Raw genomic sequence first — 23,046 nt, 5'->3', positions numbered from 1 at the left:
GAATGGAAAAAAGAAATCTCAGTACTTTTGGGAAGTATTTTTGTATATGAGAATGTTAAGAAACTTCCATTATGCTTTAAGCATGCTTTTTAAAAGAAGAGTCATTTCTGTTGGGCCATGGAAAAACCACATTGTTTGTATTTTTGAATACTTTGAACACATGTTCAGCTTAATCATCTTATCCTGGTAAAGTGAGACTTCCTTAATTAAAGCTTTAAGCAAGAAACACTATCTATCTGCATCTCTAGGTTTGACCTGATTGATAAGACTGCCAAGGCTTATAAAGGCATGGCAAATACCAGCTGTGAGAAAGTAAGAACTGGGCATGCGTGCTTCGTCATTCAGTCGTATCTGACTTTTTGCAACCCTTTGGGCTGTAGCCTCCCAGGCTCCTCTGTCCAGGGGACTTTTCAGACAAGAATACTGGAGTGGGTTTCCATTTTCCTCCTCCAGGGGATCTTCCTGACCAAGGATTGAACTCGCATCTCCTGTGTTTCCTGCATTGCAGGCAGATCCTTTACCCACTGAGACATCAGGGAAGTTCCCCGAGAGATTCTCAAAGACAGTTTCCCCTTACAAAGGAAACAGTGAATAGCTTTACCAAGGTCAGAAGCCATATGACAACACTTCTATATGGTTTTTTGTTTTTTCCTGAAATCAGACAGGGACAGTGTTTAAAAACTGAAATGGCAAATAGATGCCTTTTCTATGAAAGTGCTAAATGGTTGTTAGAATTAAAGCCTGAATAAATGACTTCAGGAGTTTTTACTCCTAGTGGTGCTGTCAACGTTTTAAAAGTATCTGAAGTTGGTACATAGACCCACTTTGAATAGAATACTTAGAGTGAACTAGTTCTGCAGAAGCATGAAAAACTATATTAAGCAAGATTTAACAACAATTCAGAGTCAGTGAATACAAAATCAAAATGTGTCTAGATTTTTGTTCTAAACTTACTTAACCTCTGATCTAAAAATGTATTTATTTTTGTATGTATACACTTGCCCAGTTCAAGAAAAGTACTATTTTCAGAAGAATTCAGAAGACAAATGAGTTGATCTTCACACTGACCACACTTACAGGAAACCAAGGTGGTTTCACAGGAGCCCACTGAAGACAGTGTCTTCTAATTGCAGCAAAGTGCCTGGAGAGAAAATAACCAGCATGCTGGTCTAACCAGTCCAAACCTTTCAGGAATCAGCACACATCACAGGGAATAGCCTTTAGTAATAATTAGAGTCAGTTACCCTTCACAGGGTCTTCCTCGGTGGCTCAGACTGCAAAGAGTCTGCCAGCAGTGCGGAAAACCTGGGTTTGATCCCTGAGTCGGGAAGATCCCCTGGAGTAAGAAATCGCAACCCGCTCCAGTATTCTTGCCCAGAGACTCCCACGGATGGAAGAGCCTGGTGGGCTACAGTCCATAGGGTCAGAAAGAGTCAGACACAACTGAGTGAGTAATACACACACCCTTCACTTTTCAAACAAGGAAAAAGATAGTGATTCCTGAAGTCTCACATGGGTGAAAGAGTAGATGTGCCCCAGTGGGTATCTCAAATTGGAGTTCAATATCCTTTGGTCATGTGTTTTTACAAGAGTGATTCTTAACCCTCATTTTATTTGTCATTATCTGGGGTAGTTTTATTTCTTAATTTAATTTTCCTCTTATAGTTCATTTACAATGTTGTCTTAGTTTTAATGTACAACAAAGTGATTCAGTTATGCATATACCCATTCTTTTTTGGATATTTTCCCCATATGGCTTATTACAGACTATTGAGCAGAGTGTCCTGTGCTATATAGTAAGTCCTTGTTGATTATCTATTTTATGTATAGTAGTGTGTATATGTTAATCTCAAACTCCTAATTTATCCCTCCCTGCAACGTTTCCCCTTTGGTAAGTTTTTTTTTTTTTTTTTTTTGACGTTTGAGTCTGTTTCTGTTTCATAAATAAGTTCATTTGTGTCGTTATTTTCTTTAGATTCCATATGTAAGTGATATCCCATGATATTTGTCTTTCTCTTTCTGACTTACTTCACTTAATATGATAAACTCTAGGTTCATCCATGTTACTGCAAATGACATTATTGCATTCTTTTTATGGCTGAGTAACATTCCATTGTGGGCTTCCCAGCTGACTCAGTGGTAAAGAATCCACCTGCCAGTGCAGAAGATGCAGGAGACGTGGGTTCAATCTCTGGGTTGGGAAGATCCCTTGGAATACCCATTCCAGTATTCTTTCCTGGAAAATTCCATTGATAGAAAAGTCTGGTGCACTGCAGTCTGTGGGGTCGCAAAGAGTTGGACATGACTGAGTGCACACATACACACAATAAAAGTGAAAATGAAGTCACTCAGTTGTGTCTGACTCTTTGAGACCCCATGGAATGTAGCCTACCAGGCTCCTCTGTCCATGGGATTTTCCAGGCAAGAATACTGGAGTGGGTTGCCATTTCCTTCTCCAGGGGATCTTCCTGACCCAGGGATCAAACTCTGTTCTCCCACATTGCAAGCAGACGCTTTACCATCTGAGCCACCAGGGAAACGGTTCATACACACAATAGTCCATTGTGTACACCACATCTTTTTCCAAACATCATCTGTCAGTGAACATTTAGGTTGCTTCCCTGTCTTGGCTATTGTAAATAGTGCTGTGATAAACATTGGGATGCACAAATCTTTTCAAACTATGGTTTTCTCCAGATATATGCCCAGGAATGGGATTGCTGGATCATATGGTAGTTCTATTTTTAAGGTGGTTCTATTTTTAAGTTCTAGTTTTTTAAGGAAACTGCATACTGTTCTCCATAGTGGTTTTACCAACTTACATTCCCACCAACAGTGTAGAAAGATTCCCCTTTCTCCACATTCTCAACAACATTCATTGTTTGCAGATTTTTTGATGATGGCCATTCTGACAGTGTGAGGTGATGCTTCATTGTAGTTTTGATTGGCATTTCTCTATAATTAGTGATGGTGAGCATCTTTTCATGTGCTTTTTGGCTATCTGTATGCTTTCTTTAGGGAAATGTCTATTTAGATCTTTTCCTAGTTTTTGATTGGGTTGTTTTTTGGGGTTGTTTTTTTTTTTAATATTGAGCTGCATGAGCTGTCTGTGTATTTTGGAGATTAATCCCTTGTCAGTGCCTTTGTTTGCAAATATTTTCTCCCATTCTATGGGTTATCATTTCACTTTATTTATGATTTCCTTTGTTATGCAAAAGCTTTTAAGTTTAATTAGGTCTCATTTGTTTATTTTTGCTTTTATTTCCATTACTCTAGGAGATGGATCAAAAAAAGATATTACTGCTACTTATGTTAGAGTGTTCTTTCAATGATTGTTTCTAAGAGTTTTATAGTGTCCAGCCTTACATTTAGGTCTTTAATCCACTTAGAGTTTACTTTTGTGAATGGTATAGAGAATGTTCTGATTCCATCCTTTTCTATGTAGTTGTATATATATAAACTGTAGTACAATTTTCCCAGAACCACTTATTAAAGAGCCTGTCTTCTCTCCATGATATAGTCTTGCCTTCTTCGTCATAGATCGATTGACCATATGTGTGTGGGTTTATTTCTGGCCTTTCTATCATGTTCCATTGATCTATATTTCTGGTTTTGTGGCTATACCATTCTGTTTTGATGATTGTAGCTTTATAATATAGTCTGAAGTTAGGGAGTCTGATCCTTCCAGCTCCTTTGGTTTCCCCCTCAAGATTGCTTTGGCCATTTAGGGTCTTTTGAGTTTCCATACAAGTTTTAAAACATTTTGTTCTAGTTCTGTGAAAAATGCCATTGGTAGTTTGGTAGAGATTGGACTGAATTTTGTAGATTCCCTTGGGTAGTATAGCCATCTTGACAATATTGATTCTTTCAATCCAAGAACATGGTATATCTTTCCATCTGTTTGTGTCATCTTTGATCTCTTTCATTGGTGTCTTATAGTTTTCAGAGTACATGTCTTTTACCTCCTTAGGTCAATTTATTCCTAGGCATTTTACTCTTTTTGAAGTGATAGTTAATTGAGATTGTTTCCTTGATTTCTCTTTCTGATTTTTCTTTGTTAGTGTATAGGAATGCAAGATGGGGGAGTTTTTAAAGAACTATCATTGCCTGAGTCCTACCCTCACAAATTTTAATTTAATTGTTTTTTGGTGGGCCCCAGTCACCAATATTTTAACTTACCATCACCAAGTAGTTTTAATGTACATACAGGTTTACAAAATCCTGGATTAGTGGAAGCCTCCTCATTGCAAAGACAATTGAAGAGAAAGAAGTTATTGGTCTTGAGCTTTAAATGAGTCCTAATATCTCTGAAAATTTGAACAAGAGACCAGAAGAATGAAAAACTGTAATTTCAAAACATTGAATTGTTCTCTCACTGAAGATAGTGGGGACTTGAATCCACTTTTGGAATAGATCTTCCTTCACTCTAGGAAAACAATCTCAAGGAGTCTCTTATATAAAGTAAAGCAAAGCCTCCTTGGTGAAATAGAAATGTGGACTCCAACACTTTACAAACTGTTTTGTGGGAGCGTTACAACTGGAGTAAATTAGGATGCTTGGTGGCGAGAATGGTGGGTTAGAGCTGAGGGGAGAAAGGGGGGAATGAGTAAGCGGCATGGTAAATTGATCATCCTCTGGCTCCTTGAACTGGATGTGAACCACCTGATTAGAATGACGAAGCTCAAAAGCCAAACCGCACGTAAGAAATTCTGTGACATTCTGGGCCCCTATGGAGATGTAGTCACGAAGCAGGATGAAGCTGCCTCTCGGTGGCACTTCAGGGCAGCAGTCACAGGACTATCCCATAGCTCAGAGTAGCACCACTGGCATCCCTGTAGGAGTGCTGATCACGGGAATTGTCGTTGGGTCAGCCATGAGGCGTCTCTAAGGAGCTCTGTAGACAGTAGCACAGGCTAGTGAGACACAAAGGAGGAAAACCGCAATATGCCATGATTACTTGTAGCTGACACTCTGGTTTGGTGCGAGAGAAACTTTGAGTACCCCAGAAATAATTGGGGTACACTTGGGGTGTTTAGATGAGGTTTGATCCCTCGGTCCAGAAGATCCCCTGGAGGAGGGCACAGTATTCTTGCCTGGAGAATCCCACGGACAGAGGAGCCTGGCGGGCTGCAATCTGTCGGGTCACAAAGAGTCAGACTCGACTGAGGAGATGTAGCACAGCACAGCACGTTATTGGAGCAAAAGGACTAAAGTTTAATCTGACCTCTGTTTCAGAGAGTAGAGAAGACCAGATCACACAGCTTCTACATAAAAGATGCAAGGGAAGATGTTCCAGAGAAAGCTTATCTTGGTGACTTCTAAGGTTCCTACTTCTACTTCTAACGTGAAAAAGGTCAGTATATTGTTTTAAAGGTGAACTAAGTGACCACAGAACTGAACTGGTTTCTCTCATTGACTCAGTGTAACTATCTTCTGTTAGCATTTTACCTGTATCACTCCCAAAACCATCCTGTCTATTGAAAAGACATTTTTTTGACCAAAAGTATGTACTAGTTTCACTTTACCACCCAGACAGAAATGCCAAAGAAATTATCATGATGCTTTGATACATAAAAAAAATGTAGAGTCATTGTTCCCTCCTTTAAAAACATCAGAGTCTAGAATCAGATAACATAATATTAAAATGATCCGTATAGTGAGATAAGCTTGACATGAATTATAATAAAACATTCCTCTTTGTTCTCTGTGACTGACTTGTACACTGTAGGTTTGGGGATATTAATATTTTTGACTCCTGAAATATTAATACTGTACATAAAAATGGGGTTGGCTAATATCAATGATCATGTTGTTTCTAAGATTATGATAAAACAGCATGTTTTTAAGTATAGGTTTCATTATTATTCATGTATGATCAGGAGATGACTGCCATTAAAAAGTTACTTGTTACTCATAGATCCCATGAGAAGGGGGGCATGTCACACCATAAGGGAAGTATCAGAGTCAGTCAAGAGACAGGGAAGTGGGGAAAAAACATGGATAAGAGCCTTTCTTGTGGTTTCTGCAGGAAGACAAGGTAAGCAGTTTTAGAATTGGCCAGTTGAAATATTTCAGCAGGCTCTGGGGCATAGGCGCTATCCCTACTGGTCTAGTACCTAGTCTTCATTTTTAATTTTATTGAAGTATAGTTGACTGTTGTGTTGAATTTCTGCTGCAGAGCAGAGTGACTCAGTTATACATATATTCTTTTTCATATTCTTTTCCAGTATGGTTTACCACAGGATGTTGAATATAGTTCCCTGTGGCACCCAGTCTTAAGGTGACTAGGACAGATGGATGGTGGCCCAGGAATGTGAGAGCCCTTTAAAGGAGGTGGTTGAGAGTTTGTCTTCTGGATTGGTTGGTTTTCATACAAAAGGCATGTCTCTAGCAATTAACTAACCTTGAGAGGGGCAGTCCCTTTAGGGTCAGCAAGGCCTCAAGGTATCAAAGCATCTGAAAATAATAGAAATGATTAATAGAGTGTTAGCCTATTCCAAAGTGGTAGGAATTTCTAGACTGGTCATAGAGTTATATTTGGAACTGCTGCTGCTGCTGCTAAGTCGCTTAAGTCGTGTCCGACTCTGTGCGACCCCATAGACGACAGCCCACCAGGCTCCCCCGTCCCTGGGATTCTCCAGGCAAGAATACTGGAGTGGGTTGCCATTTCCTCCTCCAATGCATGAAAGTGAAAAGTGAAAGTGAAGTTGCTCAGTCGTGTCCAACTCGTAGCGACCCCATGGACTGCAGCCTACCAGGCTCCTCCGTCCAAGGGATTTTCCAGGCAAGAGTACTGGAGTGGGGTGCCATGGCCTTCTCTGGAGATTTGGAACTAACCCTACCCAAATTGGGCAATGAGACCTGGGAAACTGTTAATAACTCTTGAGTCTAAAAACAAGCAAGTGTGTAGTTTCAGCCTTGCTGAGGGACTCACCACACAGCAGTGTTATTTTTAAAGGTAAAAAGAAAGCTGAGCAGGAATAATAGAAAGGTAGTATGGAAAGACACTGCAATGACCCTCCCACCATGCTTTGTATCAGTCAGATCTTTGTTAGAGTGTTTCTTGTGCCTCTGTAGAGTTCTCCTGCCCCCACCCCCAACCCAGAGGGAGATGGAAAGTGCATCCGTTGCCAAAGAGCAACCAATCAAAGACAGGCTGGGATTGATTATCATCTGTACTAATGCAGAGAGGAGTTGGAAAAAATATTGTCATTTTATAAAACAGTTAAAGCCACCTATTTTTTGAGAATACTCAGTGGTGAGACAAACCTGCACACATCACCACTCTTCTCTTTGCTGAGACCAAACTCTCTTTTTCTCATGGCTACTGCTTTCAGCTAAGGTTCAGGAATGCAAATTTGGGAAGAAGGTGTATTTCCAGTTGTGACTTTTATAGAAGTAGAAGTCTATTAATTGATAATGGACAGATAATGAAATGGAAGTTTGCTTGCTCTCTCTGAGGTGTTCACAATTTAAACTTTAGAATTCAAGCCTGAGGCAAAGTGTTGAATAACGGTCACCTTGTATCAACATCCCTCATACTCTTGTTCATCCCCATGTCCCCAGTGTACTTATAGTCACCCTTGTGTAGTCTGGCCCTTCGCCGCATTCCTTACCGCTCCACCTACACCCAGAGTTGCTCTGGGTGAACTGAACTTTGTTCAGTTCACTGGCTCAGTCGTGTCCGACTCTTTGCTATCCCATGGATGGCAGCACACCAGGCTTCCCAGTCCATTACCACCCCAGAGCTTACTCAAACTCAAGTCCATCAAGTCGGTGGTGCCATCCAAACTTCTCATCCTCTGTTGTCCCCTTCTCCTCCTGCCTTCAGTCTTTCCCAGCATCAGGGTCTTTTCTAATGAAGTCAGCTTTTCACTCACATCGGGTTGCCAAAGTATTAGAGTTTCAGCTTGAGCAGCAGTCCTTCCTATGAATATTCAGGACTGATTTCCTTTAGGATGGACTGGTTGGATCTCCTTGCAGTCCAAGGGACTCTCAAGAGTCTTCTCCAACACCAAGTTCAAAAGCATCAGTTCTTCAGCACTCAGCTTTCTTATCCACATGACTACTGAAAAAAAACCATAGCTTTGACTAGACAGACCTTTGTTGGCAAAGTAATGTGTCTGCTTTTTAATATGCTGTCTAGGTTGGTCATAGCTTTTCCTCCAAGGAGTAAGCATCCTTTAATTTCATGGCTGCAGTCACCATCTGCAGTGATTTTGGAGCCCCCCAAAATAAAGTCTCTCACTATTTCCACTATTTCCTCATCTCTTTGCCAGGAAGTGATGGGACTGGATGCCATGATCTTTACTTTCTGAATGTTGAGTTTTAAACCAACTTTTCCACTCTCCTCTTTCACTTTCATCAAGAGGCTCTTTAGTTCCTCTTTGCTTTCTGCTGTAAGTGTGGTGTCATCTGCATATCTTAGGTTATTGATGTTTCTCTCTGCAGTCTTGATTCCAGCTTGTGCTTCATCCAGGCTGGCATTTTGCTTGATGTACTCTGGTAGCTCAGATGGTAAAGTGTCTGCCTGCAATGTAGGAGACCTGGGTTTGATCCCCAGGTCTGGAAGATCCCCTGGAGAAGGAAATGGCAACCCACTCCAGTAATCTTGCCTGGAAAATTCCATGGATGGAGGAGCCTGGTAGGCTACAGTCCATGGGATTGCAAAGAGTCGGACATGATTGAGCAACTTCACTGGTTCACCCTGCATATAAGTTAAATGAGCAGGGTGACTTACTCCTTTCCTGATTTGGAACCAGTCCATTGTTCCATGTCCAGTTCTAACTGTTGGTTCCTGACCTGCATACAAATTTCTCAGGAGGAATGTCAGGTGGTATGGTAGTCCCATCTCTTTCAGAATTTTCCACAGTTTATTGTGATCCACACTGTCAAAGGCTTTGGCATAGTCAATAAAGCAGAAATAGATGTTTTTCTGGAACTCTCTTGCTTTCTCAAGGGTTGTTGGCAATTTGATCTCTGGTTCCTTTGCCTTTTCTAAATCCAGCTTGAACATCTGGAAGTTCACGGTTCACGTGCTGTTGAAGCCTGGCTTGGAGAATTTTGAGCATTACTTTGAGCGTGTGAGATGAGTGCAATTGTGTGGTAGTTTGAGCATTCTTTGGCATTGCCTTTCTTTCGGACTGGAATGAAAACTGAGCTTTTCCATTTGTGTCACCACTGCTGAGTTTTCCAAATGTGCTGGCAAAAGAGTGCAGCACTTTCACAGCATCATCTCTTAGGATTTGAAATAGCTCAACTGGAATTCCATCACCTCCACTAGCTTTGTTCGTAGTGATGCTTCCTAAGGCCCAGTTGACTTTGAATTCCAGTATGTCTGACTCTAAGTGAGTGATCACACCATTGTGGTTATCTGGGTCATGAAGGTCTTTTTTGTATAGTTTGTCTGTGTATTCTTGCCACCTGTTCTTAGTATCTTCTGCTTCTGTTAGGTCCATACCATTTCTGTTCTTCATTGTGCCTATTTTTGCATGAAATGTTCCCTTGGTATCTCTAATTTTCTTGAAGAGATCTCTAGTCTTTCCCATTCTATTGTTTTCCTCTATTTCTTTGCATTGTTTCTTTGTTATCTCGCCTTGCTATTGTATGGAACTCTGCATTCAAATGGGTATATCTTTCCTTTTCTCCTTTGCCTTTCGCTTCTCTTCTTTTTTCAACTATTTGTAAGGTCTCCTCAGACAACCATTTTGCCTTTTTGCATTTGTTTTTCTTGGGGATGGTCTTGATCACTGCCTCCTGTACAATGTCATGAACCTCTGTCCATAGTTCTTCAGGCTATCTGTCTATCAGATCTAAACCCTTGAATCTATTTGTCACATCTACTCTGTTATGGGAGGTATGTTAGGTCATACCTGAATGGTCTAGTGATTTTCCCTACTTTCTTCAATTTCTCTGAATTTGGCAATAAGGAATTCATGATCTGAGCCACAGTCAACCCCCGGTCTTGTTTTTGCTGACTGTATAGGGCTTCTCCATCTTTGACTACAAAGAATATAATCAATCTGATTTCAGTGTTGACCATCTGGTGATACCCATGTGTAGTGTCTTCTCTTGTGTTGTTGGAAGAGGGTGTTTGCTATGACCAGTGCGTTCTCTTGGCAAAACTCTGTTAGCCTTTGCCCTTCTTCATTTTGTACTCCAAGGCCAAATTTGCCTGTTACTCCAGGTATCTCTTGACTTCCTAACTTGCATTCCAGTCCCCTGTAATTAAAAGGACATCTTTTTTGGATGTTAGTTCTAGAAGGTCTTGTAGGTCTTCATAGAACCATTCAGCTTCTTCAGCATTATTTACTGGGGAATAGACTTGGATTACTGTGATATTGAATGGTTTGCCTATACGATGCGCAAAATAGAGAGTCAGTTCCTTCCCAGAACTTTTGTGCAGTGGAGAAGATATGAATGTGCAAGTGGTTTCACACCTGGGGTCTACACGCCACACAACACTGATTCCAGTACTCTTTTGCATTTGTCCCAGAAAAGTAATCCATATTTTAACCAATGCATTAAACAAATCATTGAAGGTCTTCTGGGTGTTGAGTTCTGTAATAGACCTCTTGAAGTATAATAATAGGCAGAGAACCTAATCCTGGCTTTCAAGAATTTAGCAATTTACATTTATTTCCGCCCTGATTTTTAAGATTTCTTTCCTTCTGCTAACTCTGGGGCTACAAAAAACCTCGAATAGCCAAAATAATCTTGAGAAAGAAGAATGGAACTGGAGGAATCAACCTGCCTGACTTCAGACTCTACTACAAAGCCACAGTCATCAAGACAGTATGGTACTGGCACAAAGACAGAAATATAGATCAATGGAACAGAATAGAAAGCCCAGAGATAAATCCACGAACCTATGGACACCTTATCTTTGACAAAGGAGGCAAGGATATACAATGGAAAAAAGACAACCTCTTCAACAAGTGGTGCTGGGAAAACTGGTCAACCACTTGTAAAAGAATGAAACTAGAACACTTTCTAACACCATACACAAAAATAAACTCAAAATGGATTAAAGATCTAAATGTAAGACCAGAAACTATAAAACTCCTAGAGGAGAACATAGGCAAAACACTCTCCGACATAAATCACAGCAAGATCCTCTATGACCCACCTCCCAGAATATTGGAAATAAAAGCAAAACTAAACAAATGGGACCTAATGAAACTTAAAAGCTTTTGCACTACAAAGGAAACTATAAGTAAGGTGAAAAGACAGCCCTCAGATTGGGAGAAAATAATAGCAAATGAAGAAACAGACAAAGGATTAATCTCAAAAATATACAAGCAACTCCTGCAGCTCAATTCCAGAAAAATAAATGACCCAATCAAAAAATGGGCCAAAGAACTAAACAGACATTTCTCCAAAGAAGACATACAGATGGCTAACAAACACATGAAAAGATGCTCAACATCACTCATTATTAGAGAAATGCAAATCAAAACCACAATGAGGTACCATTACACGCCAGTCAGGATGGCTGCTATCCAAAAGTCTACAAGCAATAAATGCTGGAGAGGGTGTGGAGAAAAGGGAACCCTCTTACACTGTTGGTGGGAATGCAAACTAGTACAGCCGCTATGGAAAACAATGTGGAGATTTCTTAAAAAACTGGAAATAGAACTGCCATATGACCCAGCAATCCCACTTCTGGGCATACACACTGAGGAAACCAGATCTGAAAGAGACACGTGCACCCCAATGTTCATCGCAGCACTGTTTATAATAGCCAGGACATGGAAGCAACCTAGATGCCCATCAGCAGATGAATGGATAAGGAAGCTGTGGTACATATACACCATGGAATATTACTCAGCCATTAAAAAGAATTCATTTGAACCAGTCCTAATGAGATGGATGAAGCTGGAGCCCATTATACAGAGTGAAGTAAGCCAGAAAGATAAAGAACATTACAGCATACTAACACATATATATGGAATTTAGAAAGGTGATAACGATAACCCTATATGCAAAACAGAAAAAGAGACACAGAAATACAGAACAGACTTTTGAACTTTGTGGGAGAATGTGAGGGTGGGATATTTCAAAAGAACAGCATGTATACTATCTATGGTGAAACAGATCCCCAGCCCAGGTGGGATGCATGAGACAAGTGCTCGGGCCTGGTGCACTGGGAAGACCCAGAGGAATCGGGTGGAGAGGGAGATGGGAGGGGGGATCAGGATGGGGAATACATGTAAATCCATGGCTGATTCATATCAATGTATGACAAAACCCACTGGAAAAAAAAAAATAATAATAATAAAAAAAAAAGAATTTAGCAATTTAATTTTAGAAACAACAATGACATACCCTTGAAAAGTTAATAATATATTATTATTGTATATTATTACTTTATATATTACTTATATACTATATATTACTTAATATATTAAATAAAAGTACCAAAACAGCCCCAAGGTAGTTTTTAATTAAGTGCTAATTAAGAAGAGCAGGCAGCACTTGTGGGCATAGCAATCTGGCAAGGTGTCACAGAGGTGGCAGGGTATGAGCTAGGGCTTTCAAAATGAATAGGATTTGAAGATACAAAACCAGATTCAGGGTGTGGGGCAGGGACGAGAACAAGGCAAACATGAGGACAAGACGACAATGCCAGGCAGAACACAGCTTCTGTGGAACCAAAGGGTAACTCAAGGTTTGGAGGCTAGGCTGTAAAGGTCCTACTCATTTGTCATGTTTCTGGAAGGCAGGGAGGGGTCAGAGCTCCCATGATATAAGTGGGCTTTGCGAAAGATTTGTTTCATGATACCGAAATCTCCAGTCCCTCCCTATTAGAACCACGTGCTCATGCTGTACCTTGAGATACCCAGAAATAATCTACCATGGGCCACATCCCCAGCCATCTGTGTTTATTGCCAGAGGAGACAGAAGCCCCAGACCTCTAAGCTGTGCCAGGCTGTCGGCTCTTGAAAAACCTGTACCTCTTTTCTCTCTCACCCCAAGCCCTGCCTCCCTCTCCCTTGCCTTCAACAGCATCCTTGGGAGTCTTATGAGGAAAAAACTGCCTTGTATCCTCAACCTCTTCATTAACATTCCCTCCCTTTCCTTGTCTCCTGTAAGACTGCTTCATCTGTGCCTCTTTCCAGTGGAGGGTGCATCTCTGCACCACACCCACCTCCTGATTCCAAGGGTTGCAAGTTTAAGAAGGGTAGCTTGTATAATCCTACAGAGACCCTCCAAGACTCTTTCAACAGTCACCCTCTTGTTAAAATAGATAAAAAGATCATACACACATGCATGCACACAAGTATGCATACACACACATATCTTGTTCCTGAGCCTTGTACCATCACCAGTTAGCCACACCCCTGTCCACTCATCCTTGCTATATCAACACACCTGCCCAGCCCCAGCCTCATTCATGGAAAATGCTGCTGTAAGCTCAGTCTTTCCCTTCATTCCACTCCTGCCATTGCTCTGAATCACTTCAAGATCTTGTCATTTTCCTGCTACAAAGCGGGGTTTCTCACTGCTCGTAGTTCTAAGCACAAGTCACACTGACTAGATGAGTGCCTCCCTCAATCTTGGCAGTAGCCAGTATCTAAACACATGCTGTTCTAATCCATACTGGCCTGCCTTCAGTTCCTGGGATTTTCCACATTCATTCCCACTTCAAGTTCTCTGCATGTATTGGGCTTCCTTCCTAGAACACTGAGACTCTCCCATCTCCCAAAGCTTCCTACCTCTCCCTTCCCCAACACTAATTCCTACTCATTCCTACTCATTCTTCAGCTCTCCATCCAAATGGCCTATGCACAGGTAAACATTTCCACATTAAACTCATCTTCCAACCTACGCAGACTACAGTTGAGCAATGATTCTCAACTAGGGAGGAATTTTGCCCCCAGAGGATATTTGGCAACAGCTAGGAAATGGCAACCCACTCCAGTATTCTTGCCTGGAGAATCCCAGGGATGGGAGCCTGGTGGGCTGCCGTCTATGGGGTCGCACAGAGTCGGACACGACTGACGTGACTTAGCAGCAGCAACAGCAGCAGAAACACTTCTGCTTCTCAGCACTGGGGAGGTGGTGGGCAGAGGCCAGAGATACTGCTAAACATCCTACAGGGCACACAGGACAGCCCCCACAACAAAGAATTATCCAGCACAAAAATGTCAGGAGGGCCAAGTATGACAGACTCTGCATAAGATCAGGGTAGCCCCCATACACATCTGTTGCACTATTTGTAGATTAGTCATTTAGTATCTGCCTTTTTTATCTATCTTGTTCATCAGTACATAGCAACTGGGACACAGTGTTGACCAATGACTATTGTTGACAGAACAGAGAGAAGAATTGGCAAGAAAAGAGACTGGAGAGAGGAAGGTCAGTTGGGGAACATTCAGTAATTCAGTAATGAGGAAAGTTTGGATTAGAACACCACAGGTGGAAATGGAGAGGGTAAGCAAAAGGAGAGACAGAATCTTTTAAAGAAGAATAAAAGAAAAAAGAAGAAAAAAGATGAATGATTAGATGTGCATGATAATTGAAAGCACAATATCAGAAAAAAACAGAGACTTGGGCAACCTGAAATGGAAGAAGTAGAAACTGTTTTCTTTATCAAGGGTGAAACAGATCACCAGCCCAGGTTGGATACATGAGACAAGTGCTCAGGGCTGGTGCACTGGGAAGACCCAGAGGGATGGGGTGGGGAGGGAGGCGGGAGGGGAGATCGGGATGGGGAACACATGTAAATCCATGGCTGATTCATGTCAATGTATGGCAAAAACCACTACAATATTGTAAAGTAATTAGCCTCCAACTAATAAAAATAAATGGAAAAAAAAAGAAGCTGTTTTCATTGTAGTATTTATGGTCCATTTATGTAAAAATTTATTGGAGAGAGTTTTAAATCAATGACATATAAAATTGAGCATTAGATTAAGGACAAATGATTAAGTACCCAAAAACATGAGCCATCAAAAGATGGATCAGTTTTTACAGATTGATTTATTTGCAAAGGAGAAATAGAGACACAGAGAACAAACGTATGGATACCAGGGGAGTCAGGAGGGCGGGATGAACTGGGAGATTAGGATTGACATGTGTGCACCATTGACACTATGTGTAAAATAGGTAACTAATGAGAACTGTATGGCACAGGAAACTCTACTCAATGCTCTATGATGAACTAAATGGGAAGGAAATCCAGAATAGAGGGGATATATGTATAACTGATTCACTTTTCTATACAGCAGAAACTAGCATAACACTGTTAAGCAAATATTTGTTGTTGTTCAGTTGCTGTGTTGTGTCTGACTCCTTGCCACCCCACGGGCTGCAGCACACCAGGCTTCCCTGTCCTTCACTATCTCCTAGAGTTTGCCCAAACTCATGTCCATTGAGTCAGTAATGCAATCCAACCATCTCATCTTCTGTTGCCTGCTTCTCCTCTTACCCTCAATCTTTCTCAGCATCAGGGTCTTTTCCAATGAGTTGGCTCTTTGCATCAGGTGGCCAAAGTATTGGAGTTTCAGCATCTGCAGCAGTCCTTCCAATGAATATTCAGGACTGATTTCCTTTAAGATTGACTGGTTTGATTTCCTTGCTGTCCAAGGGACTCTCAAGAGTCTTCTCCAACACCACAGTTCAAAAGCATCAGGTCTTTGGTGCTCAGCCTTCTTTATGGTCCAACTCTCACATCCATACATGACTACTAGAAAAATCATAGCTTTGACTCTGAGGACCTTTGTCAGCAAAGTGTTGTCTCTGCTTTTTAATATGCTGTCTAGGTTTGTCATAGTTTTTCTTCCAAGGAGTAAGCATCTTTTAATTTTATGGCTGCAGTCACCATCTACAGTGATTTTGGAGCCCAGGAAAATAAAGTCTGTCACTGTTTCCATTTTTTCCTCATCTATCTGCCATGAAGTGATGGGAACAGATGCCATGGTCTTCATTTAAAACGTTGAGTTTTAAGATGGCTTTTTCACTCTCCTTTTTCACCTTCATCAAGAGGCTCTTTAGTTCCTCTTCACTTTCTGCCTTTAGGATGATACCATCTGCATATCTTAGGTTGTTGATATTTCTCCTGGCAATCTTGATTCCAGCTTGTGAGTCATCCAGCCTGGCATTTCACATGATATACTCTACATATAGGTCTAATAAGCAGGATGCCAGTATACAGCCTTGACATAGACCTTTTCCAATTTGGAACCAGTCCATTGTTTCATGTCTGACTATAACTGTTGCTACATTCAGGTTTCTCAGGAGGCAGGTAACCTTGTCTAGTATTCCCATTTCTTTAAGAATTTTCCACAGTTTGTTGTGATCCACACAGTCAAAGGCTTTAGCATAGTCAATAAAGCAGTAGATGTTTCTCTGGAATTCTCTTGCTTTTTCTATGATCCAATCAGTTCAGTTCAGTTCAGTCACTCAGTCGTGTCCAGCTCCTTGCAACCCCATGAATCTCAGCACACCAGGCCTCCCTGTCCATCACCAACTCCCAGAGTTTACTCAAACTCATGTCCATAGAGTCGGTGATGCCATCCAGCCATCTCATCCTCTGTCACCCCCTTCTCCTCCTGCCCCCAATCCCTCCCAGCATCAGGGTCTTTTCCAATGAGTCAGTTATTCCCATCAGGTGGCCAAAGTACTGGAGTTTCAGCTTCAGCATCAGTCCTTCCAATGAACACCCAGGACTGATCTCCTTTAGGATGGACTGGTTGGATCTCCTTGCAGTCCAAGGGACTCTCAAGAGTCTTCTCCAACACCACAGCTCAAAGGCATCAATTCTTTGGCACTCAGCTTTCTTTTTAGTCCAACTCTCACATCCATCCATGACCACTGGAAAAACCATAGCCTTGACCAGATGGACCTTTGTTGGCAAAGTAATGTCTCTGCTTTTTAATATGCTATCTAGGTTGGTCATAACTTTCCTTCCAAGGAGTATATGTCTATTAATTTCATGGCTGCAGTCACCATGTGCAGTGATTTTGGAGCCCCCAAAAATAAAGTCTGACACTGTTTCCACTGTCTCCCCATCTATTTCCCATGAGGTGATGGGACCAGATGCCATGATCTTCGTTTTCTGAATGTTAAGCTTTAAGCCAACTTTTTCACTCTCCTCTTTCATCAAGAGACTTTTTAGTTCCTCTTCACTTTCTGCCATAAGGGTGGTGTCATCCAATAGATGGTGGCAATTTGATCTCTGGTTCCTCTGCCTTTTCTAAATCTAGCTTGTACATCTGGAAGTTCTTGGTTCATGCACCATTAAAGCCTAGCTTGAAGAATTTTGAGAATTACCTTGCTAGCATGCAAATTGAGTGCAATTGTGCAGTAGTTTGAACATTCTTTGGGATCGGAATGAAAACTGACCTTTTCCAGTCTTGTGATCATTGCTAAATTTTCCAAATTTGCTGGCAGATTGAGTGCACTACTTTAACAGCATCATCTCTTAGGATTAGGAATAACTGAACTGGAATTCCATCGTGTCCACTAGGTTTGTTCATAGCAGTGCTTCCGAAGGCCCACTTGACTTCACATTCCAGGATGTCTGGCTCTAAGTGAGTGACTACACCATTGTGGTTATCTGAGTCATTAAGATCTTTTTTGTTTAGTTTTTCTATGTATTCTTGCCACCTCTTCTTAATCTTTTCTTCTTCTGTTAGGTCCTTGCCATTTCTGTCCTTTAATGTGCCCTTCTTGGCATGAAATAGTCCCTTAATATCTGTAATTTTCTTGAAGAGATCTCTAGCCTTTCCCATTCTATTGTTTTCCTCTATTTCTTTTCATTGTTCACTTATATACTTCAATACAAATTAATTTTAAAAACACAAAAGCAAAACTTACAAAAGATCATTTTTGCCAGCAATCTAAGTTAATATGCTGTAACTTAACATAAAATATAAATTTGAGTTTTCTGAGGGCCAAAGCACAAAGCAAAATAAACATGATTGGTCTCCATCTTTGATGAGCTCTGCGTCATACTTCATGCTATTTTCCTCAGAGTTATTTTGTTATTAAAATTTTTGATTTTTGTTATTTCTTTCAAGAAAGACAAATTTTCCAGGAACTGAACTCTAATGGGGCTGCATCCAAGTAATACTTAAGAAGCGTTAAACTACAATGCATCGTGTTGTCAGTAGTAATTTTATGGAGGTGCATAAATGTCTTTCAGCTGACCCTTTTCCCCTAAGTCCATGATTAATTAGAGAATCACAATGTGGTGAAGATGTCTAGATTGCAGTGACTCTCAGCAGCATGGGGGGCTGCTCTGTGGGGGACATTCAGGATATACCCCTGCCCTCTCACTCACAAGGCCAGTGAGACAGTAGTCTTTCACTGGGTAAGTATGTTATGACTAGATGTCCATGGCAGTAAGTGGTGGTGATACAGAAAATTCTCTTTCCACTTAGTTTCTACAGTTCTTTTTTTTTTTTTCATTTATTTTTATTAGTTGGAGGCTAATTACTTCACAGCATTGCAGTGGGTTTTGTCATACATTGACATGAATGAGCCATGGAGTTACATGTATTCCCCATCCCGATCCCCCCTCCCACCTCCCTCTCCACCCGATCCCTCTGGGTCTTCCCAGTGCACCAGGCCCAAGCACTTGTCTCATGGATCCCACCTGGGCTGGTGATCTGTTTCACTATAGATAATATACATACTGTTCTCTCGAAACATCCCACCCTTGCCTTCTCCCACAGAGTCCAAAAGTCTGTTCTGTACTTCTGTGTCTCTTTTTCTGTTTTGCATATAGGGTTATCATTACCATCTTTCTAAATTCCATATATATGTGTTAGTATGCTGTAATGTTCTTTATCTTTCTGGCTTACTTCACTCTGTATAATGGGCTCCAGTTTCATCCATCTCATTAGAACTGATTAGGCACTGAAGAGACCAGCAAACAGAAGTTTGTACAGTTCTAAATGGAAAATTTCTGATTAAACTCAGATGCTATTTTTCTAATTTATTTCTGTTTGAAACAACATTTCCTATAGTAAGTTTCACTTCCTGTAGTCTAATGGAAGCAGTTACTGATGGAAGTGTGTTGCACATGTGAGCAGAAGACTAAGTGATGTCATCATTTCTCGCATAAGAGATACATCCTGATCTAGTTAAAGCATAGGCCTTGGATTCACTCAATATCAAGTCAAATTCTATATCTGCTATTTTTCAGCTACTTCACCTCTTTTGTGCTCACTCAGTCGTGTCTGACTCTTTGCAACCCCATGGACTGTAGCGTGCCAGGCTCCTCTGTCCATAGAATTTTCCAGGCAAGAATGCTGGAGTGGGTGCCATTTCCTACTCTAGGGGATCTTCCCAACTCCAGGATTGAATTTGTGTATCCTGTATTGGCAGGTAGATTCTTTACCACTGTGCCACCTGGGTAGTCCTACTTCACTTCTAAAAGGGAATTAATGATACTTAGGATACAAGGCTTTTGAGAAGCTTAGAGACAATACACAAAATGTTCTCAGCAAAGAATCAGTCACATAATAGGTGCTCAATAAATTATATCATTATCAAAAAAGATACAGTGAATATATTAAGATAGAAGTTAGTAAGTTTCTAGAAGGAAAAGTAATGAATGAATATTTGTCCCTTTTCTTTATTCCTCCAATAGTTTCTATGATAATCTTTGATCTAAAGAAGGAATTGAAACAAATAGGTAGTATTATTATTAAAATGGATTTGTAAATCAAGCTATGATCAACAGAAAAAAAGGGTCAGATCTTTCTAAACCCATGATAATGTGCAGCACAATCAGATCAATATTTCCAAAGTGCAATCAATGATGTGGTGACACTGAGTTTTATCATTAAGCCCGCCATCCAAACACTGCAGTAATCTCTTGACCATTTCTCAACATAGGTAAATGTAGGTTTGAGCAACCATGTTCCCCTTAAAAAGCCTCTAAAATTAAAGTAAACTAATTCTATAATCTGAGTATTAGCTGGCACGTTGCTGACATTTAGAAAGAACGCAATTGCTAACTATCATGTGCAGTTTCTCAAATCACCAATTTGGGGGATGGTTTGCATCATGTCATAAGGAGAACATATTTGGAAAAAATAAAATGTTCTTTCTTTATAAATAGAGCAGCTAATAAAAGTCTAAGCCAGTGCATTGGTTAAGTGTACTGTCCTTTTGGAGAGGAAGGGGTGGAAGCAGGGTGAGTTGGGAGCATTTTGGGAGGGGTGGGGGCACAGAGAATTCTCTTTCCACAAGCTTCTATAGTTTTAAGCAAATTTTTTCTTATTAAATTCAGATGTTATTTTTCTAATTTGCCTCTAGATTTTTAATGACATTTACTCCAAACAGATATTTAATAGCTCTGTGAAAATAATAATAAAATTGAACAGAAGGGAAGTATTTAGTAAGAAAAAGTTGGCCTCAGATTCATTTTCCCAGTCCCCTTTTTCTCTTTTGCCTTTTGTGTTTTGCCATTGACAATAATTCCAGTGACCTAACAATGAAAGCCATGGGGATAAGTCAAAATATAAATGATCTATATTTATTTGGGTAACGGCTGGAGGAAAGACAACATCCCATTTGAAGTTCATTATTAACTGAGATTAGATCTAAACCTTCCCAGTTAAACTGATTTATGAGAGCTACTCTGCCTTCCAAAATCAGCTTGGCAAATTTAATGATACTATTGTTTGAGAATAGACACATAATTTATTGAAACACTTCATTCTAACCCTGGGTTGAATTCACAAACTTTTGTGCGCTAATTGCTCATTGGTAGGCAACAAAAATATTGAAGCTTAAGAATTAGGCATTGTGATTTATGGCCTGTCTACACATTCCTGTGTTTAGGACCAACCCAGGCATACTCTGTGGCCCCAGTGTTTTCTGACCTCATGACAGCTATCTTCTGACTGCTAGGGTTCCCTGATAGGGTCTTCCTCCCAAGTCGTCCCTCTCTGAGTGGAGTGGCATGTTCCAAATGACACCTCTGTTCTCTCTTTGCCTCCAGTAACACTCCTGATCTTGAGTGCACTGACCCAGCATGTCCTCATGGTACCATGTACTTCACTGTGCTAACACTGGTATCCAAGTGCCTCTTCAGAACATGAGGTATTTGAGGACTCATTCCCCAACCTCCGTGATGTCCTTGGAATATCCAAAGGGCACAGGAAGGAAGAAAGAAAAGTAGAAAGAAAGGAAGGGGAGATAGAAGAAAAGGATCTAAGGGAGGAAGAAAGGATTCTAAGAGGAACAAATCCTAAGTAAATATTTATTAAGATAAATATTAAAAGGTCAAAGCCCCAAGGAAGTTCTGAATTTTTGTACTTTTAAGATACATGTGGTAAAGCAAAAGATAAACCGTTAAAGATGAAATTTCAGATTCTATTCTTCACTGGTAGAACAATCATTCAGGTCAAGAATGTCCCTTAAAGAACCCCACATTGAGAACCAAAAAGTGAATGAGTCCAGGAAGCTCTCACCCTGCCTGTACTCCCTACTCACCCTTTTCTATAATGGGGTTTTCAGAAAGCTTGGCTTTTATGGGTATTGATCATTAAACAGAGGATGAACTAGCAAAGTTCTAAATGAAGGTAACAAGGAGATGAGCAAGTGAACGTTAGACAGTCAAACTTCCAGTTGATGGAAGTGCTCTCGAGAAGTTCGGAAAAGTGAGGACAGAGTTCTCTGACACTATCTGACTCAGCTGCTCTTTTCATATTTATCCTCATGTAGTCTCTGAAAAAGAGGTCTCTGTTCTGAAGATCATATTGCCTCTTGTCTCTTCCCATCTCTTCTCATCTCCACAAATGCCTCTTTCCTGCAGTTAACACTGAGAAGACTCTTTAACAGCCTCCCTTCGTAAACCATCTCATTTCTCCTATTTTCAAACACTCAAATGTCTCTCATCTAAAAATGTAAGCAGTTCAATGCAGCTGTTGCTCCTGTCAACCCACCCAGCTCCCTAATCCACTTCTTTTTCCACCAATCATTCCTTGTAATCTGTTATTAACCCCTCAAATCTATTGTTATCAATATACAAAGTCAGCGATAATATCACTCTGAACAAATCCAAATGTCTCAGCTGAGTAACATATTGCACGTTGGACTGTTCTCTTCTACCAGAAACTGTTGTCTTGCCTTGCCTTCCTATTTTGTTTCTCCTGCCTCACTAACTTATTCCTCTTTGTTTCAGTCCTCTTCCTCTATTTCATTCCCTGAAAGGAGGCTCTTCAGGCCTTTGTTTCTCTTCCTGTAGATTTCCAACATTCTCTCCATCTCTAATCTCTACTTCTTGCCCAACCTTCAATTACTGTACATTTGAATTATAGACCCGCATTTTTTAGACATCTGGGGGTGTAGGGAGTGGGGGGACACTAAGAGGAGTGGTGTATAGTGATGTGTCCTGATAAAATTGACATTGATAATTAATGTCTCATGTTCTGTACCAAATGCTACATAAAACATGTAATGAAAGATATAATGAAAGCTACTCAGATATTTCTTTACACCACCTGTGCATATTAGAATATTACATGTCCCTCTAAAGTTCCTCATTTGGGGTGCTTAATGCAGGAGACCCCAGTTCGATCCCTGGGTTGGGAAGATCCACTGGAGAAGAGATAGGCTACCTAAAGTCCAGTATTCTTGGACTTCCCTGGTGGCTTAGCTGGTAAAGAATCCGCCTGCATTGTGGGAAACCTGGGTTCAATCCCTGGGTTTGGAAGATGCCCTGGAGAAGGGAAGGGCTACTCACTCCAGTATTCTGGCCTGGAGAATTACACGGACTGTATAGTCCATGGCGTCACAGAGTCGGACATGACTGAGCGACTTTCACTTCAGGATCATCTTTGAAACCCCTTCAAAGTCATGGAGTTCTATTCTTTCCAAAATGTATCAGATTTCTCCTGCCCTTTTCGTGTTTACTATTCATGCCTTAGTTGGATCTCTCATGGTCTATCGCATCTATTGTTTTGATTGTGCCAATGACTCCCTCTCTTGTGTTCTTTTTCTTGTCTTTCCATGTCCAATCCAGCCTCAGATGCACAGACTGATTTATCTTTTTTAGAGAAATGTTTTCCACATTTTGCCCCA

At 40.7% G+C, this 23,046-nt stretch overlaps 1 protein-coding gene across 1 annotated transcript in view; it reads left to right on the top strand.

Annotated features, from left to right (window-relative positions):
* The first annotated feature begins 5,260 nt into the window (after nt 1-5,260).
* DCBLD2 (discoidin, CUB and LCCL domain containing 2) overlaps nt 5,261-23,046 on the top strand; it is a 213,176-nt gene continuing 195,390 nt past the window's right edge. Inside the window, exon 1 of the mRNA XM_043448726.1 lies at nt 5,261-5,353. Within this exon, the coding sequence (XP_043304661.1) occupies nt 5,276-5,353 (78 nt within the window). The 5' untranslated portion in view covers nt 5,261-5,275. The remainder of the gene's footprint in view (nt 5,354-23,046) is intronic.

This window comes from Cervus canadensis, chromosome 27 (assembly GCF_019320065.1).
Source record: "Cervus canadensis isolate Bull #8, Minnesota chromosome 27, ASM1932006v1, whole genome shotgun sequence".
NCBI lineage: Eukaryota > Metazoa > Chordata > Mammalia > Artiodactyla > Cervidae > Cervus > Cervus canadensis.
Note: the sequence above shows the minus strand (reverse complement) of the source record. Positions and strands in the feature narration are given on the sequence as shown.